The sequence below is a fragment of the Oenanthe melanoleuca genome, chromosome 2, assembly GCF_029582105.1.
Source record: "Oenanthe melanoleuca isolate GR-GAL-2019-014 chromosome 2, OMel1.0, whole genome shotgun sequence".
Taxonomy (NCBI): Eukaryota; Metazoa; Chordata; class Aves; order Passeriformes; family Muscicapidae; genus Oenanthe; species Oenanthe melanoleuca.
In genome coordinates this window covers 143135661-143154848 of record NC_079335.1, presented here as the reverse complement: position 1 = coordinate 143154848, position 19188 = coordinate 143135661, and the positions used below count along the sequence as shown (strand labels likewise).

The 19188-nt window shown below is 40.6% G+C and overlaps 1 protein-coding gene across 1 annotated transcript; it reads right to left on the bottom strand.

The window, feature by feature from the left end:
- Positions 1–382: 382 nt before the first annotated feature.
- EXOG (exo/endonuclease G) lies at positions 383–19090 on the bottom strand. Its single transcript, XM_056484691.1, has 6 exons — positions 18919–19090; positions 17697–17846; positions 16441–16580; positions 14617–14693; positions 11526–11640; positions 383–959 (listed from the first exon to the last, which is right to left on the bottom strand). Exons 1-6 carry the CDS (start codon positions 19064–19066, stop codon positions 504–506), a joined length of 1086 nt encoding a protein of 361 aa, XP_056340666.1. The 5' UTR covers positions 19067–19090; the 3' UTR covers positions 383–503.
- Between the last annotated feature and the right edge of the window lie 98 nt (positions 19091–19188).

Below are 19188 nucleotides of genomic sequence, written 5' to 3'. Positions count from 1 at the left end.
TAAGAGAAGACCACATTATGTCCTACATGTCTCTAATAAAAGAGTGCTAAATGAAATATTACTTAATTATTTAATTTCCAAAATACTCCAGAAAGTACAATTGCTTCTCCAGCACTGCAGTGAGAGATATTTGTGGGTGGAATTCCATTTAAACATGTTCCAGTTGTACTCCCAAGGTGTCTACTGTCTATTTTTGTGATATTCCTAGAAGGGATTCTACACAAACCCTAAGTTCGATGTCTCAGGTGGAAAACAGCACAAAACCTTTCCTGGAGCTCCAGGGATCTACTCAGGCCACAAAGGGGTCATTTGTACTTCCCATGCCTTAAGCAGTGCAGCAAATCATGTTTCTACACAGGAATGAGCATCCATTCCACACCCATCAGCTTCCAGATATTTCTTTATTGTTTTCACAGCTCAAGAAAGGATGATTCAAGGAGCCTTATCTCCACGTTTGCTTTCAGTTCCTCTTTTTCCAAAATGCCAAACAACATCCTGCATACTCAGCCAGCTCTCCCCTCTCTAGCTGGCTTTTCCTGCAGCAGTTCTTCCTCCTTCTTCTTGTAGAGCTGCAGGAGGTAGTCATCAGGCTGGATGCCTGCCTCCTGTAGCTCTGCCATGGCTCTCTGCAGCCGGGGCAGCGTGCGGGCGCTGCGCACTCTGCGGCCCGTGATGTACAGCGTGAACTCCTTGAAGCCCAGCAGTCTGCAGCTATCCACCTCACAGATGTTCTTAACATCTTTGCTCTTGTCCAGCTGGGGGAAGAAAACTAAACCTGACATTTTTTCCAGGTCTTCAACGCTGACCTGGAAGTCAGTGAGCTGGTGGCTGAAGCCTATGGGGTGGTTGGGCACCACGAAAGCCCCCAGCACCAGGGGCTCCGAGGACGTCCTGCTGCGCCTGGCCAGGATCACCTTGTACAGGTGGGATGGCACAGCCACGTCATCCTTTCCAATTACCTGCCAAAAGGAAAGGACTGTCACAGACACAAAATCATACAGCTGTTTCGGTTGGAAAAGACCTTTAAAATTATCAAGTGCAATCATTAATCCAGCACTGCCAAGTCCAGCACTAAGCCTAACCACCACTTCATGTTCCCTCTCTCTGGAGCCCCTCTCATTTTTGTAACTACAATAACTTATATTGTAACATACAATGAAAGTTCCTGACCTCACAGCTCCAAATCACACACATTTCAAATCATCTCTAAGTTATTGTCTGTCATTTATTTTTTTCTCTCTCTATTACCCACACCCAGGTAGCATTTAAAAGCTACTTTACCTAAGTAAGCATTTTTTGAGGGGATCCAGATATAAAGTACATTCAGTGACTCAGTATCTTCTATCCAAAGAAAATGCACCTATTTCATCCATAAATTCCCTACAATCCAACTTCAGTGCTTGTACATGTTGGGTTTCCCCCTGTGTCCCTCACAGCAGGATCCAGGGATTTAAGGGCAGCCCCAAGAGTGCAGGATCAGGACTGCTGAAGTCTCACACTCACATGTACACAGCAGGGATCCCTGTGCCAGGGATCATTCCAAGGGAATACAAGGGAATATTGATGGAGTATTCTCAAATGTAATCTCTCTAGGACTCAGTAAGTTATGCTCATGCATGCACTGAATCAGCTTTTTTGTTTCTTCACCATTGGTGAACTGAATCTGTCATCTTAAGAGTGTAACAGGCTCACACATGGAAATCTGAGTTTTGCATAACCCTTCTGTAAGTACCCTTCTCAAATCCATACTTTTATTCTAACTGTAACAGAAGAAAAAGATGCAGATCCCTTACAGAAACTACAAAGGCATTTTTTTTCTGTACATAAAATCCAGTAATTAGGTACTGTTGCCAGGATTTGCAATACTTGCAAAAGCAAAGACTGATTGGTTTGGATTTTTTTGACAGCTTTTGTTAGATACAGTTAAAATACCATTTCAGGGAAAGCAGGTATTTATCACATTAATTAAAAATATTTTACAAATTAATCCAATGTCAGAAGTTCAGACATGCCTTGTCCACTCATATATTGAGTATAACTCAATCACATAATAAACACTTCCTATTTGTATTTTTTTTCTGAATATTCAGCCTTCTGCAAACAAAAATACATTTTTAAAATACAATTTTGCCTGTGGCTACTGAACCAAGGTTCATGCTGGTCTATTCCAACAGTTAATTAAATTTCAGTTACAAATTCTTTCAGTGATTTGTGTCCCCTAACTCTGTTGCCAATTTTTTTAAATGACTGGTCCTGAAGTCTTACTGGTTAGATCAAAACCAGAGAAAGTACCTTCAGGAGAAAGGGAAAACTCTGATAAATGTTTTTCATGTTTTGTGCAATAACATAGTAGAAACATCATTCCTGTTTCTGGAAAACACATGCTCTTAGATTTCTAAAATACTTCCCTCCCTTGCCCTAAACTGGACTATTTAATGGTTTTGCTTTTTTGATTGTTTGGGTTTTTTTGGGGGTGTGATTTTGTGTGGTTTTTGGTGTGTTTGTTCTTGTTGTGGGTTTTTTTGTTTGGTTGGGTTTAGATTTTTTGAGGGGGGTGGATTACTTGGTTTGTTTTTTTAAAAAAATTATCATGGTGAAGCCACCAACCTTCTCCCAAGTAACACTCTGCCTTGACATCAAACAGCCACTGAAACTGGTTAAGAAATAAATGCCTTATGCCAAATCTCCTCTCCTTTTCAATGATGACAGATGTGTTGATAGGGAAATGAGAGCTCCTGAGTGTCAAAGCACTCTGCATTTAGCATTCTGTGTATGGGAAACCAGAGCCACAGCTCCCCAGGACCAGCACCATAAATAATCAACTGATTATTTATTTAACTGATGCACAGGTAATGCTAGAATGTACTAAAACCAATGCAGCAAAATGCTGTTGTACCTGCTGAGTTAACACTGAATTACAAAATGAATGCTGCTGGGAGTTTTAACCTATTGGAGATCAGTGGCACTTGAGCTGGGGAGGACCTGCAAAATACTGGGGATGAGAGGGAGGGAGCCAAGAAAATCCCTGAAGGGGAGAGTAAGGTGTTCATATTTCCATATTCACCCAGGAAGCCCAGTGATGACTCAGCCAAAGGCAGGAGGCTCCTTTTCTCCCCTGGAGCAGGAAGCTTGCAGAGCCTGCACTGCAATCCCACCTCCTGCACATTCCTAGGGCAGGGAGGAAGGTGAGGAAGAGGAGGCAGAGGCTGTAGCCTCCTAAGAGAAGGCAGTAGTGAGCTAAATCCGAGCCCCTAGCATCTCCCTGGGCCAACAATCTCCTGACCTGCAGCATTCCTGGGCAGCAAGGCCTTTTCCAGGCCTCTCTGCATACTTTTCCCACTACAAATCCCTGGATATGGACAATCCAGGTCCTCCTCAGCTCAGCTCCCTCCTTCTGCAAACCTCCCAAACACATCCACATCCCAGCATCCTCATTCTGGTGCATAAGAGACCAGAGGAAGGGTGTGCACACAGATGGAGCTGCACAAGGATCTCCAATTAGGGGGGTACCTAATGGAATGTATGGAATACATAAAACAAACAGGTGAATGCATCTGGAGAGAGCTGAGGGAGCTGGGGATTGAGGCTGAGGGCTGAGTGGGTGGATAAAGAGGCTGGGGAATGAATAGAGCTGCACACAAAACAGTTAGGTATGAGATGGAAATGCTGAATGCCTGAAGTGGGTGTTAAGGGAAAACAGACCCAGTGCTTATATAATATTATGCAAATATATATATTCTATGCAAAATAATGCACATTTATGGGCACCTAGGAAGACAGAGGAGAAGAAACAGAGAGGACTAGTTCAAAATGAAGGAAGGGTTGGCCTTTTGAGAAATGTAGATCCAAATTCAACTCCATACATTGTAATAGGCAGATATGTAATTTATGTACCATTTCAGTTCCATGTAAATTCTCTTTTGAGAAATTAAATAAAATTTAAGCAGTGCACAGGCTTCCTACCAATTTCTCTGAACAGCAGCAAACTACTACTGCAATAACTTTACTAAGTGCTAACACTGTTCAAGTGGTTAAAACCATCTGCCTGTCAAACTGCCAGAGACCACAGGTGTCCCTTCCTTACTCAAAACTGGGCATAAAAGTTCTAACCCCAGTTAATTCTGTTGGGAAAGAACACCATCAAAGGGCAGTGCCTGATTTCTCTGATAGAGTAAATATGCATGACTAAGAATAAATGTTTTTTTCTGAAGTTTAACAGTTAAGTACACCATGCACAGGATGCATCACCAGTAATTTCTGCAGTGTGACACAATGATTTCTGTTAAAAAAGGAAATGCAGTTCTGGAGCACAGCAAAGTGTTTCCACCATTGCTCCCTGTAATATCCCACACTTTGCTGTTTTATGGGAGTAAATAGAGAAGCTGCAGAGAAATGTTTCCATAGACTTGCCCCTTCACCAGCTCAGCTTCCAGGGAAAGAAGTAAAATATGACCCTGCAAAAGTGAAGTTTGGAATAGAAGCAAGAGGAAAAACAAACTCCACAATTCCATTTCCTATTGCCACCTAGAGGATTTTCTTCCCAAACTTCAGCAGCCTCAATCACTCTCCAGATCTGCACCATCCCATTTATCTCAGTGCTTTGACTGGAAGAGGCAGAGAGCATATTGTAACAGGATGGAAAATGGTTCAAGATTATCTATGCACAGATGCTGACTTTGATTTGTGCCTCTCTATCTGCAGTTTTTGAAGAGTATCTGTGATTCTAAAAGGAATTTTGTGCTCCCATACAAGCAAGAAAATCCAGCAATGGCCTGTTGAAATCAATGCTGTCCCACATGCATTCACACCACGCTGGTAACAGCCCACAGAGCAAATTTTTGTGCAATCCTTTGAAAATTCCCATTTTGCTATTGCTATAAAATTTTGCTTAATCTTCCAAATTTTCAACAGGCTCCTAATATGAAAAAAAAGGCACTCAAGCTAAAAGCCTTCTTTTTATAGCAATTAATATATTTCTTTCCCATCATCATTTGGGAAACCAATGTGAAATTTCAGATGCTTTTCTGTCTATATCAGTTCAATGTAAAAATGTGCTTTGCCCTAAATTTTTGCAGCTACTTATTCCTTTCATTTTTGCTTCTTTGACTGAACTGGTATCTCCTAATAATGTAAAATCATCATAATGTCATCTTCAGAGCAGTGTTTATTACTTTTCTATGATTATTGACATTGTTACTGACATTCCACAAGGGTGTGTGAATTTGTTGTTCTTCTCAAAGCCCAATTAAACGTGGACAGCTGTCATGAGGACAGGCCATTAAAATGCGTGCAATTCCTGACATTCAGAGATGTTTACACATCACTAAAACAAAAAATGTGTTGATAAGCAGTTGAAAAAGAAACCCAATGAGTTCACAGGGACAGATAAGGGCAGAACATCTCTTAAAGCAGAGAGAATTCAGAGAACTTTGATAAATTCACTCTCACAGCCAAGTCACTGGATGAGGATTTGACTTAAGCTCGGCTCTCCTCCCAGTTTTGGCCAAATCCTGTCCTTGACTGCAGATTTAAAAACAGTGGAAGCAAATTTGGTAATATCTGTGGAGTCCTTAAGTATCAAAATAAATAATGAAGACATTTGCTAATGGCATCTAGGGTAAGTTTAAGCACCTGCCATTAATTAATGCCACCTCCATGGCAGTGGATAATCAGATAAATACAAAGCAGTCCCTAAAAATGTCACTTTGGAGTTTATGAGACAAAAAACTCCAAGTGAAAAGGAATATAAAAAGTGTAGTGGCAGAACAGTTGAGATTATATGAGAAGAAAACACAATGTTACTGGAAATTTTAAACAAAACCCTATGTTATCAAATTTTCATTTTACACTGGACTTGTTGCAGCTTCCCAGACTGCAAAAAACATTATCATCCTCTGCAAGGGTACAGATCATTTTTAAAAGAAAGGGCTCGTGAATCTAAAAGTGGTATTTTGCCACCTAGTGACTAGAGACTGGAAATCCACCCTGCACAGAATCAGAAGGACTAAGGAGCCCTTCATCAGGGAGAGGCAGCTCTGGATTGTCAATTATCTGTGATTCTCTCAGAACCTGGCAAACAGAAATGACACTCAATCATGCCTTAACCACCAGCACACACTGAAGAGTCTTTGCATCAGGCAGTACCACCATCAAATACTTCAAAATGTCAGCTCCAGAAATTCCCTTGACACTCCAGTAGTTGTTTCTTCACTCTCTGTGAAGTTCTAACCCAAGTTTAGAACTGAGCCAGAACTGCAAAGAAAACTGTCTGAAAAGAATCACATCCAGTTCCCTGTGCCAGAGTCCTTCCCCCTCCACCTGGCAGTAGCAAAATTAACACCTCAATCACATTTCTTGATGGACAGAATTCCAGGAATCATTCCTGTCCCCCAAGCATGATACTGGCCAGGTCCAGCAGGTATTTCACTGGAGATAAAACATCATTCCTGCTGATGTGATCCCATGTTTGACAACCCAGAGCTGTATTTTCATTTGATACTGAATTCTGTACAAGAAAAGACTTTCTGGCAGTACAATACATTTATTTTACTATCAGTGTAACTTTATTTACTCGATCATTATGACAGCATTAACTGCCTTCACTCAAGTTCCTTCTGGGTTTGTTAGGCAGCACTGATTCTGCCAAGAGTGTTTTGCCCCCATATTTGAGAGAGCTCTATCAGATGGCACTGAGAAGAACTGAGGGGTGTGAAAGCAGACCTAGCAACACACAAACCAGAAAACACTACAGATAAAAATCATAATAACAATCTGCACAGCCAAGCACTCCAAAATGCAAATATATGAACTTCAGGAAAATTTAATTTGTTGTGGCTGGTCTGACTGCTATTGCCAAATCATTTGGCAATCCTAAAAAGGGAAGGAAAAAAAAATAAGAGATGGTAAAAAAAACCAGCTGTTCCTGAATACAGTTATGACATTAAAAGACATATGCCCTAATCCCTTTTTATTTCTCTTTAACAAAAAGGGTGTAGATATGTATTATGTATGTAATAAAATGTATTTACATGACAGACTACTGCTTCCACAGAATCGACTTAGGTTACTTAAAAATGAATCCACCACAGTCCTTAACATCCTTTTTCCTATAACAGCATAACCTTCAGGATGGGTACAGTGCTAAATAAAAGCAATCACAATTAATCTCCCCTGCCCCTTCAGTGTCTCTCCTCCCACCTTAACCCAGTGTCTATTCCATCCATTGTACCTCACATCTCAGCTGAGGGCTGACAGAGCTCTGGTGGCTTGCACCAGCTGATCTAAGATTGAACCCTTTGCATAAAGTTTATGGGACATTTATAATGGACCTACATCCAGTAACCCTCTCTGTAGCCTTGGGACCACTTGGAGCAGCCAACAAACAAGGACTAGTTCCAAGGTTATTTCCTGCTTTAACAAGTATCTTAGAAGGAGACAACCTCTACCTGTCCTGAAAGTAAACTGGATAAAACCATAAAGTACCACCTTATATCTGAGAGGTGCAATTTGTTTCCCAGTTATTTGCCACAGACAGAGATGACAACTGTGCCTTCTGGAATGGTTATTATGCCTCTCTGGTGATTCAATTTAGAAAATTAAACAGCAAACACAATTCCAGTATGAACCTTGTGTATCAGTAAAAAGTACATTAAAAAGTCTTTTTCAAACAACAAACAAAATATTATCTAAACTGTATTTTCATTTGCCAGCCAAGCTGATTCTTCTTAAATTAGCATTCACTAGGATGGTCTTGGGAATGGGAAGGGTGGAGCTCTGAGCATGCTGTATAGTTAATTACTGCAAAATTTGTATTTCAAACCCCAGATCTACTGACAGAGGAAAATCACTAAAGTGACAGTCACTGGAGAGCAGTAATGTATAAAACAAGACAATGTCATTTTGATTTGATCTGGACAAAGATGAAAAACCTGCATCTGCCTCTCCAATGACACAGAACAGATTTTTCCTGTTGGCATTCTATTCTACATATATTCTCAAAATATGTTTTTCAGATACCAAGCACAGTCATCAATCCACCCTTTGCAATAAAAATCTCCACTGGAGACAGATGAAATGACAGAACATATCTGAGGATACCACAAGTTCAGCCAATAGATAGAACAATGCTGGCATCTAAGGAGTTCAAGGTTAATTCCCTTTCTGGAATTAAAGAGCAAATGGTACCAGAGTCCAAGCAGGAACTGGGAACAAAGCCATGACCAATGCTCTGTTTCTCCTCTATAGTGATCTAAAAATAACCTTTTTGGATGTTTGATGAGAAAAACACCAGCATGTAAAACCATGGATACATATTTCACCACTCCTTTAGCCAAAAACAAGGAAACTAAGATTGAAGACAGGATCTGAAACAAATCAGTGCAGACACATTCACTGTAGCACATCTGAGGTTTCTTTCCCTTTCACAGCTCTAGTTTGAGAGAACAAAAACATTAGAGAGGAGCTGAGGCTTACCAGAGGCATTGGCAGATTACAGGTTGTGAGTTTCAGCACTCTCCTCTGTACTGCAGCACTTCTCCTTGAGCAGCACAAAGGAAAGGGTATCTTCTCACATCAGCTCCTCGTGCCCAAACAATGAGGACTAAAACCCCTTTCAGTCTGAAGTCATTTGTGTGAACTCTGCTGAGTTCACTCTGAAAGGCAGCTAAGAGATACCTTCCCTTCACAAGCCTTAGTGCTCTTCCTTCAGGGGCAGAATCCCAGACTACCCAAATCAATGGCAATGACTGCAACTATATCCAAGGTGTCTGTTTGAAAAGAACTCTCCAGTGCTTTGAAACCTTGTGTTTCCTCCTCTAAGTGTATGTGTTGATAAAAGAAAGAAAAACAAACAAACAAAAACCAAACAAAAACCCAACACTATACTTTGAAGTCTCTTCAAAGTGTAACTGCAATGCAAAGCACAAAAACTTTAACAATCATGAAGAGATTTCAAAATTTAAAAAAATCCAGCATTCTCAGCCTGTATTTATTTAGAGGACCCAAATCAAACTATTTATTATTTTAAACAAACAAACAAACAACCTACAAAATCATTACTTTACTTTTCCTACCTAGAGACAGCATTATCTATACTTAAATAAAAATCAATTTACATAATGAATCTCACTTGCAGGAAGCTGAGTAGAAGGATTTATTAATGTGAACAAGGGTGACACACAAACAGGAACACAATCACTTCATCATTTTCAATCCCACACTGAACTTCAGTTCATAGTAAGATCAAAATTAGTAAAACATTCCTAAAAGATCTGTGCTGTCATCAAACTCAAAGATGACAAAGACAAAAGACAAGAACTGAAAGAGATAACAATCACAACAGCATGGCCATTTTGTGCCACTATTATTTCACCTCTGTATCCAGGTATCAAATTATTTTGAATAAAGCCAGTAAGATGCAGTGTCTGATTTTTACCTGTGGAATACTAAAATTTACATTTCAAAACCAAGACTGAGACTGACAGCCATTTTTTAGAAAATGCAATCTTCCTCTTCTAAGTAAACACTTTTCTCTAGAGAAGAATGAGAAAAAGATGAGCAAGATTAAAGTGAAGCCATTGACAGATGCAGCTGATAGATGATTTAACTTCTTCCTGGAAATGATTCCCACTTATAAAATGTTCAAGTCAGCTCAGAATTTTTAATTCTTTGCTATGTAAGATGAATATATTTTTTAGGGATGAAAAATAAATGCAATATCCTGACAGCTACAAGGAAGCAAATCCCAGCAAGGCGTGTGCAAGCCTGGAGAACTCTGTACCATTCTGAGTGACAGGAAGCCAAATGCTCAGTTGAAGATTGTTGAGAGGGAACATCTCCCTCCTGCTCCCAGCTATGTGCTTTTGGACAGATCTCATGTGTCACCAGGAGGCACTGGACTACTCTGTATGCTGCCTCAATCTTTCTACAGCAGTACAAAACAAGCCCAGTAAACCCAATATGGATGGTTTTCTATTGCTATATATTCTATTTCTATTGATTACTGGGTAATCAAGTATTTTGTGGAAGGATCTGACAGTCATCAGCACTGACAGACAAAGGAAAGGCAGAGGAAGGCCTGGAAAGTAGAAGGGGCAATGGTGAAGTGAGCACCTGTGGGTGGCACAGGATGACTGCTGATCTAATTTGCCTTTGCCACTAATTTATCATCTGGCATTGGTCATGTCCCTTAACCATGGCTTATTTACTCACTTGAAAAATGAGCATAGCCTGCACCTCCCTCACAAAGATGTGGTGAGAGCTGAAGTTTGGGACTGCCACTAAACATGAAGAAGGTAACTGACTACTATTGCACTTTAAGCATAACTCTCCCCAAAAATAACAAACCCAAATCCAAAGCTGTGATTTTGTGACAGGTTTGACATGTGCGGCTGGGGACAGTTTCTTGAAAAGTAAAAAGGTAAAAACAAATTGGAAAAATTACATTCTGTCATGACCGAGTTCCAAGTTCAACCAAATGGAAATCAGCTGTGTATTTATAAAGGAGAAATAGTGCCTAACTCTTACTGCTAAACAAGCCAGTGTTGAAATTGAATATCTCTCTCTCTCTCACATCCCTCCAAAATAGGGGGCTGTTTTGGCAAGCTCATTCATTGCTCCTCAGAGAACTGTCTGGAAGCTGTAGTGCTCACAAGCTGAAGCTGCAGTTGATCCAACTACTTATTTTCAAGGAAAAGTGTTCTTTCAAGAGGTGCAAAATGCAGCATTTATTATTTGCATTATGCCAGCTTTCATCTGCAACTACAAATAGCAATAATATCTCACTGCAATGGGGGCAGAAGGTAACACTCCCCTGAGTAACTTGTTATGCTCAAACCTTACAGATGTCTAAACACAAGCCTGCTAAGAGTAAGTCTGGGTGAGTAACAATAAATTCACCTCTCAACTTCATAGCCTGTCCCATCTGTCTGACAGTGATGGTTTCTACAGACTGTGCATGATAAATCTTCAGAGTATTTTAAGCAGGTAATAAAAATAGGGAGCTAAAAGAAGTTTACCAGTACCATTGACCAGTGATTACACTGCACTAGTGAAGTCTTCCAAGTGACTCTGGCATGCTCACAATCTCAGCTGCAAGGCCTCATCCAAGGGATGCCTATTGTGCAGCAGCAAATAACTGCTTGTGAAATTAACAGAGCACTGGCAGTCCAATACCCTGTAGAGTTTTGAGAGGCCCACAGTTCCTCTGCATTCCACTGTTTCTAAAGCACATGAAGAAATGGACTGATGTCTGTGCATTAGCACACTGACTCTAACTGGATAAACAGTTCTACTGCTGACTATGGACATGAAATAGATCTCTGTAAATAAACAAATTATTTTAAAATTATGCTTTTTCATGTATAGGCAAGATGTAACATTTCTGCTAATCTTGTCCCAATAAGTACTGCACATTTTATACATTTTGCCTGTACTAAGACACCCAACTTTTGTTTTACCAAGTTATGATATCGATTTTAAATAAATAATTACTACTGCACTATAATCCCAGCAACATATATACATACCTGATAAGTTACACTCTTCTTTCCATCATCATTTGTTTGAGGCAAGGTAAGAGGTCCAGAAACAACCCAAACATCTTCAAATCTCTCAGTCAATTCCCGACAGTACATTTCCATTCTGGAACATATTTGTCAGATAAGGAAAAGTCAGTTGGGAAGATTTAATCTTTGAGACACACTGTGAAGTGAAGGGAGCACTCTTCCAGATTCACAAGCCAAACAAGGTAAAATGTAGGTCTAAGTCTTGCTTCCCATTTGTCCTGTGTAAATAAGGTTCATTTATTTACAAGCAGACATGTTACTGCACACATCTCAAAGTGATTTTTGCAGCCTTAGCACATGTCTGAATAGCTGAGTTCTCTAGTTACTCCCACACTTGACACTAGAAATATACTGTTGGTGGTCACTTGGGATTAGAAAAATAGAATTGCTCTAAACAGCAAGTTGAGGCATTTTTACTTTGAAAGGTTTTATCATATTATTGGATTTATGTGTTTTTCCCCAAGGAATCAAAGTCCTGCAACACAGTTCTTTCTATAGTTCAAAGTACTGAGAAAGTTTGTGTGTGCCATTTTCATTAACTCTACTTTTTTTTTTAATAGATATAAAACTGTTCATAAATAAAGTAGCAACTCCAGAAATGCTACTGCATTTTTGCTTTTTCAACTGATTCAGTTTACAGCATATAATATTTCTCAAATAAGAAGGCTTCTGGATCACACCTATTTTACAGAAAACAAAAGATTAACCAGGCCAGGCTGGATGGGGCTTTGAGCAATCTGATCTAGGGGAAGGTGTCCATGCCCATGGCAGGGGGGTTGGAACTAGATGATACTGAAGGTCCCTTCCAATCCAAATAAATCTATAATTTCATAATCTTTGTTATAGAAGTCACATATAGTGAGCAAGCATTGGTCCTCCACAAAGGTAAGAGTTGGACTTCACACAAAAGGACAGTGTAGTATCAACCAGATTATCCCAGCTAATCTGGCTGCCTCTGAAAGGGGGAGGTTTCATCCCCTTCTCTAATTTCTGCTCCTCACACCTCCCCCTTGGGCCACTTGAACATTCTTCATCTGTCAACAGCCCTAAACAAAACCAATATTTTGTTTGGTGCTGGGTTAGTGAGTTGTATCAGCAAGAATGAGCCACACAAATGAGAATGTGCAAGAATGAGCCCTTTCTTCATGAGATACACAGAAGCACTGACTACAAGTGAATCCTTTTCCTGCTGCCACCAGCTTTGCTTCCAAGCAGCCCAGCTCCTCAGGCTGTCTCATGGCAGGGCAATACAAACATCATCTGGAAAGAATGGGAATAAATGCAGCTAAATAATAATAATAATAATAATAATAAAACCTGCTTTTCATGGCAGGAGGGCCAGAGATTGCAGCAACCATGAAATCACACTCCAAACATGACAGAAAACAGTTAAATATCAGTTGGAAGAGAATGGGTAATATTAAGGTGGAGTTAGAACATGCTACAGAGCCAGTCCAGCAGTTTACAATTAACAGCTTGCTGGATGATTATAGTCCTGCTTTCCCCTTTCCTACTGCTCCTGTTGTCTGTCACAGTTGACCAGTCCTAATCCATCTTCCAAGTTGATCCAATTTTCTAATCTGGCAGAAACATAACCAAGCAAAACAAAACAAGAATCAGTTTTTAACTGGGCTGGCAAATGAAACTGACTCACCACAGTCAGGCTACTACCAGAGCTGGAACTGGGAAACCAGCAAAAACACAAGGCAGGAGGGCAAACACCACTTTAGAAAACAACACACACGTATGCTGACTAAGCTCCATTGTTTGCCTGCAGCTCAGAAGACAAGTCAAGAAGCAAGTAATTAAAACAAGAGAAAGGAAGAGAATATTTGAGCTAAGAAAGGATACACCATATGTGAAATACAGTATACTTCAAAATATTTATTATTAAAGAAATTACTGGCAAAAAAGTGGCATCATTGCCTTTTTCATGCATTTAAACTCTGGAAACAGGGTGCTGGGGTTGCAAAAAAGTGGCATTGATTACTTAAATTGCAGGGTTGATAGTGTTAGAAGAAATTTTCAAATACTTCCCACGATTTCCTGATTAGGCAGAGATCCTGTTTAAGGGAAACAAAGAGGGTTTCCCTATCTTGAACTGGTACAAATGCCTAACTTTGGTGGAAGGAAAATTTATGCTCAAACACTTGAGTTACTAAAATCAGAAAAAACCCTCCTAAAATGTTATTGCATTTTATTTGTCTATAAAACAGTATAACCTTACTGAATGGCTCATCTGATTTTACACACATTCTTGTAAAACAGGAAAGCAGTGTGCAGATGAACGATGATGCAGTTTTGATGGACTTTTATTACAACACTTTATATAATTTTGCTGACCTTCCCTTGAGTGAACCATGAAAAATCTATCATTTTCCCCTCCTGTTTCTGAGCCTTCACATTCTGTAAGTCCTATGCAAGAAGCACTGGATGAATGCTAGTTTTACTACATTCTCTGCTCAAAGGAAGGGAAGAATAAAAATCTTACATGAAGCAAGTTTAAATTTATCAACCACACCACCTCAAAGTCGATGCAGTCAGCACTCACAAGTGACAGAGATCCTGCCTGGCTGCTCCTGGGGAGCCAGGACCTGAAGGAACAGCTCAGCCCTGAAGTAGTGACAGCTCAGTGGGGAGTGCTCAGCTCTCCGATTCAAAGGGAACCAACTTCCACACACAGACAGGGGAATACTCTCACACTGCAGGTGCTTCTTTGAGGAAGATCTAAACCCTCTCCTTGCTCTGCTGAAACTTCCTTAAGGACAGTTAAGCTCAGTACTTTTGCCTCACATGAGCCAGAAGAAACAATTTTGTCTATTTTAAATAAATGTCCTTGGCAGTTTGACTGAATGAAGAACTGAAACAGTCGTTATACTGTTCCTTCACTGAGAGGACTGAGCTGCCTTTCATGTCAAAAAAAGCTCCTATGACCTCTACAGATACCCTCCTCTAAAATACTTGGATATGAAGAACCTTAAAAATAAAGCATTTTTGATTTATGCTGCTGCCTGGTATTTTTCACTTAGTTTACTTACAAGTAATTTCTCACCTGTTCCAAAACCCAGCATTATTTTCGTAATTCTGAGGGACAATGTTAGACAGATAAAACGTTTCAGCCATAGCTCTCTGCATAGAGAAAGAAAAGAATACAATTTCACTGAAACATTCATGAGCTGAAGACACATTTTAGCAGTTTGTGGATCTGAATCCTATTCCTTGTTTAATTTTAACATCTATTAACACAGAAAATCAGAAAAACCTAAATCAGAACACCTACAAAATTATTTTAGATTAAGAGGTGCACAACTGAGGTGGAACCTTGCAAAGTTATCCACTTTTTTTTCCAGGTAGAAACAGCACAGAAACAGAATGTCCAATCCTAGAGGCACAGGAATTACTGTCACTCAGTGTCAGTTTGGTAATGTCTTTAAAAGCAATTAGTCATTTTTCATTTTGAATGGGAAGGACACTTTCAAGCATGCTTTTCATTTATTTGACTGCTTAATGGCTAACTTTTCCTTTCCTTTACAAGAAAAAGTTTTATTAGATATACTCATCAATATTTTACACATACATAACATACAGGCAGTGAAATGATTTATGAGACCATAATAGTCAAACATCCATATATCTGCTTAATTTCATCTTGTGGAAGTGTCATAAACATCTCTGAACAGAAGCTCACACACCTCTAGAGGTGAAGGATCTGGTGCTAAAACCCTAGACATATGCAGGGAAATACAGAGAGAAAAAATTGCAAGATCTTAATCCAGAATTTTCACAGGTCCTGCATCTGTCAATATTTTTTACATACTACTATTGTAAAGTGATGGGACTGACAGAACTCTTTAGCACAATGAGCAAACACTACCTCCAGAAATTAGACTGTGAAATTCAATTTTTATAATCCTGTATTTGAAAGAATGTATCATCTCACTGCACTTCAAGCCAGGTCCAGGATCTCTGTGCACAGGGAGCTCACCAGCAAAAATTCCCCAGATAACAGAGATAAATAACAACAAAGACACTGCCAATATAAATAAAACTACTGATTCTTTCATTTACCACATGCCACTGTGCTGTCACTCCACCACACTGAATACTATGTGCCTGGAGAAATACAAATTCAAACTGCTTCTTAATTAACAAATTGCTGCATTAGGCACATTTCACAAGAGGATCCAATAAATTCAAGGCTGTTTTGTAAGTCAGCCAAGGCATTAAGGCATGCTTCTCTTACAGCTTGAATAAATGGCAGGTGAAGACATTTTATAGACTGAAAGAACTACGGCAAAAGAGTCTAATTTACCTCATACACATTGCAAGAAAGGAAAAAGCCTTTTAAATCATCCAGGCAATCCCCTTGCCAATAGAGAACAGTACTTAACAGCATCTTTGCTTTGCCCAATCCAGCCTTAAATATCTCAGCAGCTGCTGGCCACAATGACATCATTGTCCCTGTCTCCCTCTAACTGAGCTTTGAAAACTTTCAGGGTTTTCCTGGTGAAGGTTATAATCTTCATTTTACAGGTAGAAAATGTGGCATGCAAGAGGGCTGAGAAGACTTCCTTAACACCACACTTCAAGACATCATCTCTGCCAAACAAGCTGATGTAGGTGTGATTTAATGAAGATATATGTCATCAGAGCATGCACCTGATTTAGATGCCTGAAGCAGACTGTGAGAGCATCCTACACTGCTCAGTCAGGAACAGACCTTGTAACTCCAAATCCAGCTCTGTGCCTCAATAATGACATCTTGTTCCACCTCAAAACAAACTGAAAAAGGAACACTGCACATTACTTCTGAGGGTCTTTTGACCCTTTCCAACTGACAAACACAAATTGAAAAGATGAGAGAAAAAAGTCCTACTGTTGAAAATTTGTTATCTCCTGCTGGTGCCATGTGTCCTCGTGACCATCCACTGCCAAGGTAGTCTTCATTGACAGCACTGAACATCAGAGGGATGTTAGGGTCTGGTCTGAACTTACAGTGCCTTCTGTCTGCATCACCTGAAGAACAACACACTAAATGGTCAGATTATCATGAAACCATCACAACCAAAAGATTCAGTACATTAACCTGAAATCTGTACATCTCGTTTACAGGCAACGCTAACTTCTTTCTACCAAGTGTTTGAAATATTTAAGTTCTTACTTAGCAATAAAATATATGGATTTTTGCATCATAACTTTTCAGTCTTCCCCAAACAAGACAGGTCTGCCTCAAATCTCAAGGGGCTACAGACATAAATCAGAACTGGATGCCTCAAAATGCTTAATTTCAACTTGCAGCTTAGTTGCATCTGATTATTTGGAAAACATTTTAACAATTCAGCTGTTAAGACCCACTTGAAAGTAAGCCTGAAATTACTGTTTTCTTCTCAGAAAGAAGTCGGATCAATGATGCTACTTAGGGGTTGGTCATAATGTTTTCAAGATCTTGCTTTTAATTTTGAAAGGTAATTTGAAGACAGTGATTAAGATGTACTTAGAGGGCTATTGCTTTCATAAAACATTTTACAATTACATGGTTACCTTCATTACTAATAATCTGCCTTATAAAAAACTGAACTAATGCTATAAACTTAATTTACAATGACTGTATACCACTCATATTTCACTCACCACTGACAGCAAAAAATCACTGAGCCTCTGTCTTGCATAAAGAACAGAGAAGAGAGTGTAAGAACTGTATCAGAGTAAATAATGGCTGCAGTGAGGAGGTAATGCCCTATCTAGCTCTGAACAATTGTTGATGCCCTTTGCTCAGCTTTTATCTCACAAATGAACATTCTCCCATTCTGAGCAAATCTCTAAGATCTGTCCCTTAAAAGCTCTGGCCACCACTGGCATTGACTCCATTGATATAAACAACTAATTCCACTACTAAAGAAGCTGGAGCCATTTCTATGCACTCCAGCAACTTTGCAGATCCAACTCAAGTAAGGAAAAGTTAATTTTCATTGTTTCATCTTCTCTCCATTCGTGTTATACAAAGGCAAGTTGAGCTTCCCTCTCAGAGATCACTATAGGACTTTTCTCCCTGACTGACCCAAGGTCCACCTTCTGTGAGCAGCAAAGCCCATTCAGAGCATCACAAATGTAAGGAAATGAACACCTACATACCCAGCATCTTTTGTTTTGAAATGTGTTCAATCACCCATCTAGGCACCCGTTTTGCCTGATCATAAGACAGTGCATGATTTGTGTAACATCTGGTCTCTGTTCCAGCCTCAGGAAATCCATATCTTTCCAGCAGAGCCTCTTCTATTGGTTCTAAGGAAAAAGTAAACAGAAAACCATCCAAAGATGAAATGTGATCATGAATGGGACAATTAAAAAAAAAATCTCAGTGGGTGTAACCTGTATAGGGAGTTACTTGAGGTTACAGCCACAATTAAGACCTAAAAAATATTAAGAGAGCTATCCAGTGAAAATCTCATCCTCCAAAATAGTTGTGGTTCTCATGATATTTTAACATGAGGATGTCAGGTCTAGGACTAATTCATCTATCTATTCTAATGCCTACAGAAGGCAGAAGAAAAGCTATCCAGTATTTTCTTTCTACAGAAAAAAAAGCTCTCAGATGTTTAGGGACATAACAGGAACAGGAGTTACAGATACAGGAGATCAACACATACATTTCACCCTTTGGAGCTGGAAATCAAATTCCTCACAAACTGAGATTTACAGGTTGGGCACAATCAAGTCCTGCCCTCACTGGGAGCGCTTATACTCTTCTGAATGAATGAAGCCTTCACTGGAATTTCTTTTTTTCTTTTTTTTACAAGCAATAATTTTTCTCATGGAGGAATATTTAGATCCATCTTACTGTCTTGTTCATTCTCCAGCCATCTGTCCAACAGCAACCCACGTTTTTAGAGCCATTCTTCCTCTGCTTTCCAACAATCCGGTACTTTTAAAGCCTTGAGGCTGCGGAGAAAACCATTCACTCCCTCAGGAGCCCCAAAGATCTCACCCACACCTGAACCCCACCAAACCCCAGACTTGATAAACGAGCCTCGGCTCACCCAGGGCAGCACAGCTGAAATTTAGTTATGGTCTGACCGAAACATGTGTTTAAAACTAAACACACACTCCTCTCCTGCCACCAGCGCTCCGCAGTGAGGAGGTGCAAAGGGAAGCGCGTTTAATCACACCCAAAATCCCCAAATAACCTCCACACTCAGCCCGGCGCAGGTACTGGGGGAACCCCAGCATCTCCCGGCAGCGTTTGGGCATTCCGGGAACGGGGGAAGGAGGAAAAAGGCTCTTCTGAGGAGAAGGAGCTGTGGGGAGCAGGGCTGCGGAACCCCAGGCCGCCGTCCCCACCACCCGCGGCTCTTACCCTGTGCCGCAGCCCGCCCGGGGCGCGGCTCCGGCTGGCTCTGGCTGCGGAGGAGCCGCCACGCTGCCCAGCAGGAGGCGGCGGCCCCGGCCGCGGCCCCGCAGACGAAGCCGCCGAGGAAGCGGCGGTGGCGGGGCAGGGCCGCCATGGCGGCGGCGGGAGGGGAAGGGAAGGGGCGGGCGCGGCCCCGCAGCGCCCCCTCACGGCACCGCGCTGAGGCGCCATGGCGGCGGCGCCTCCGTGAGGGGATCAGCCCGGCGGGGTTAGAAA

Bases quoted from the DNA above. Each gene is read 5' to 3' on its own strand.
- EXOG (XM_056484691.1), bottom strand. From the start codon at position 19,066: ATGGCGGCCCTGCCCCGCCACCGCCGCTTCCTCGGCGGCTTCGTCTGC. The intron at 17,847-18,918 runs GTAAGAGCCGCG...CTTTTTCCTTAG, and splicing joins CGGGCGGGCTGCGGCACAGG to AACCAATAGAAGAGGCTCTG. The intron at 16,581-17,696 runs GTATGTAGGTGT...GTTGTTCTTCAG, and splicing joins TTCAAAACAAAAGATGCTGG to GTGATGCAGACAGAAGGCAC.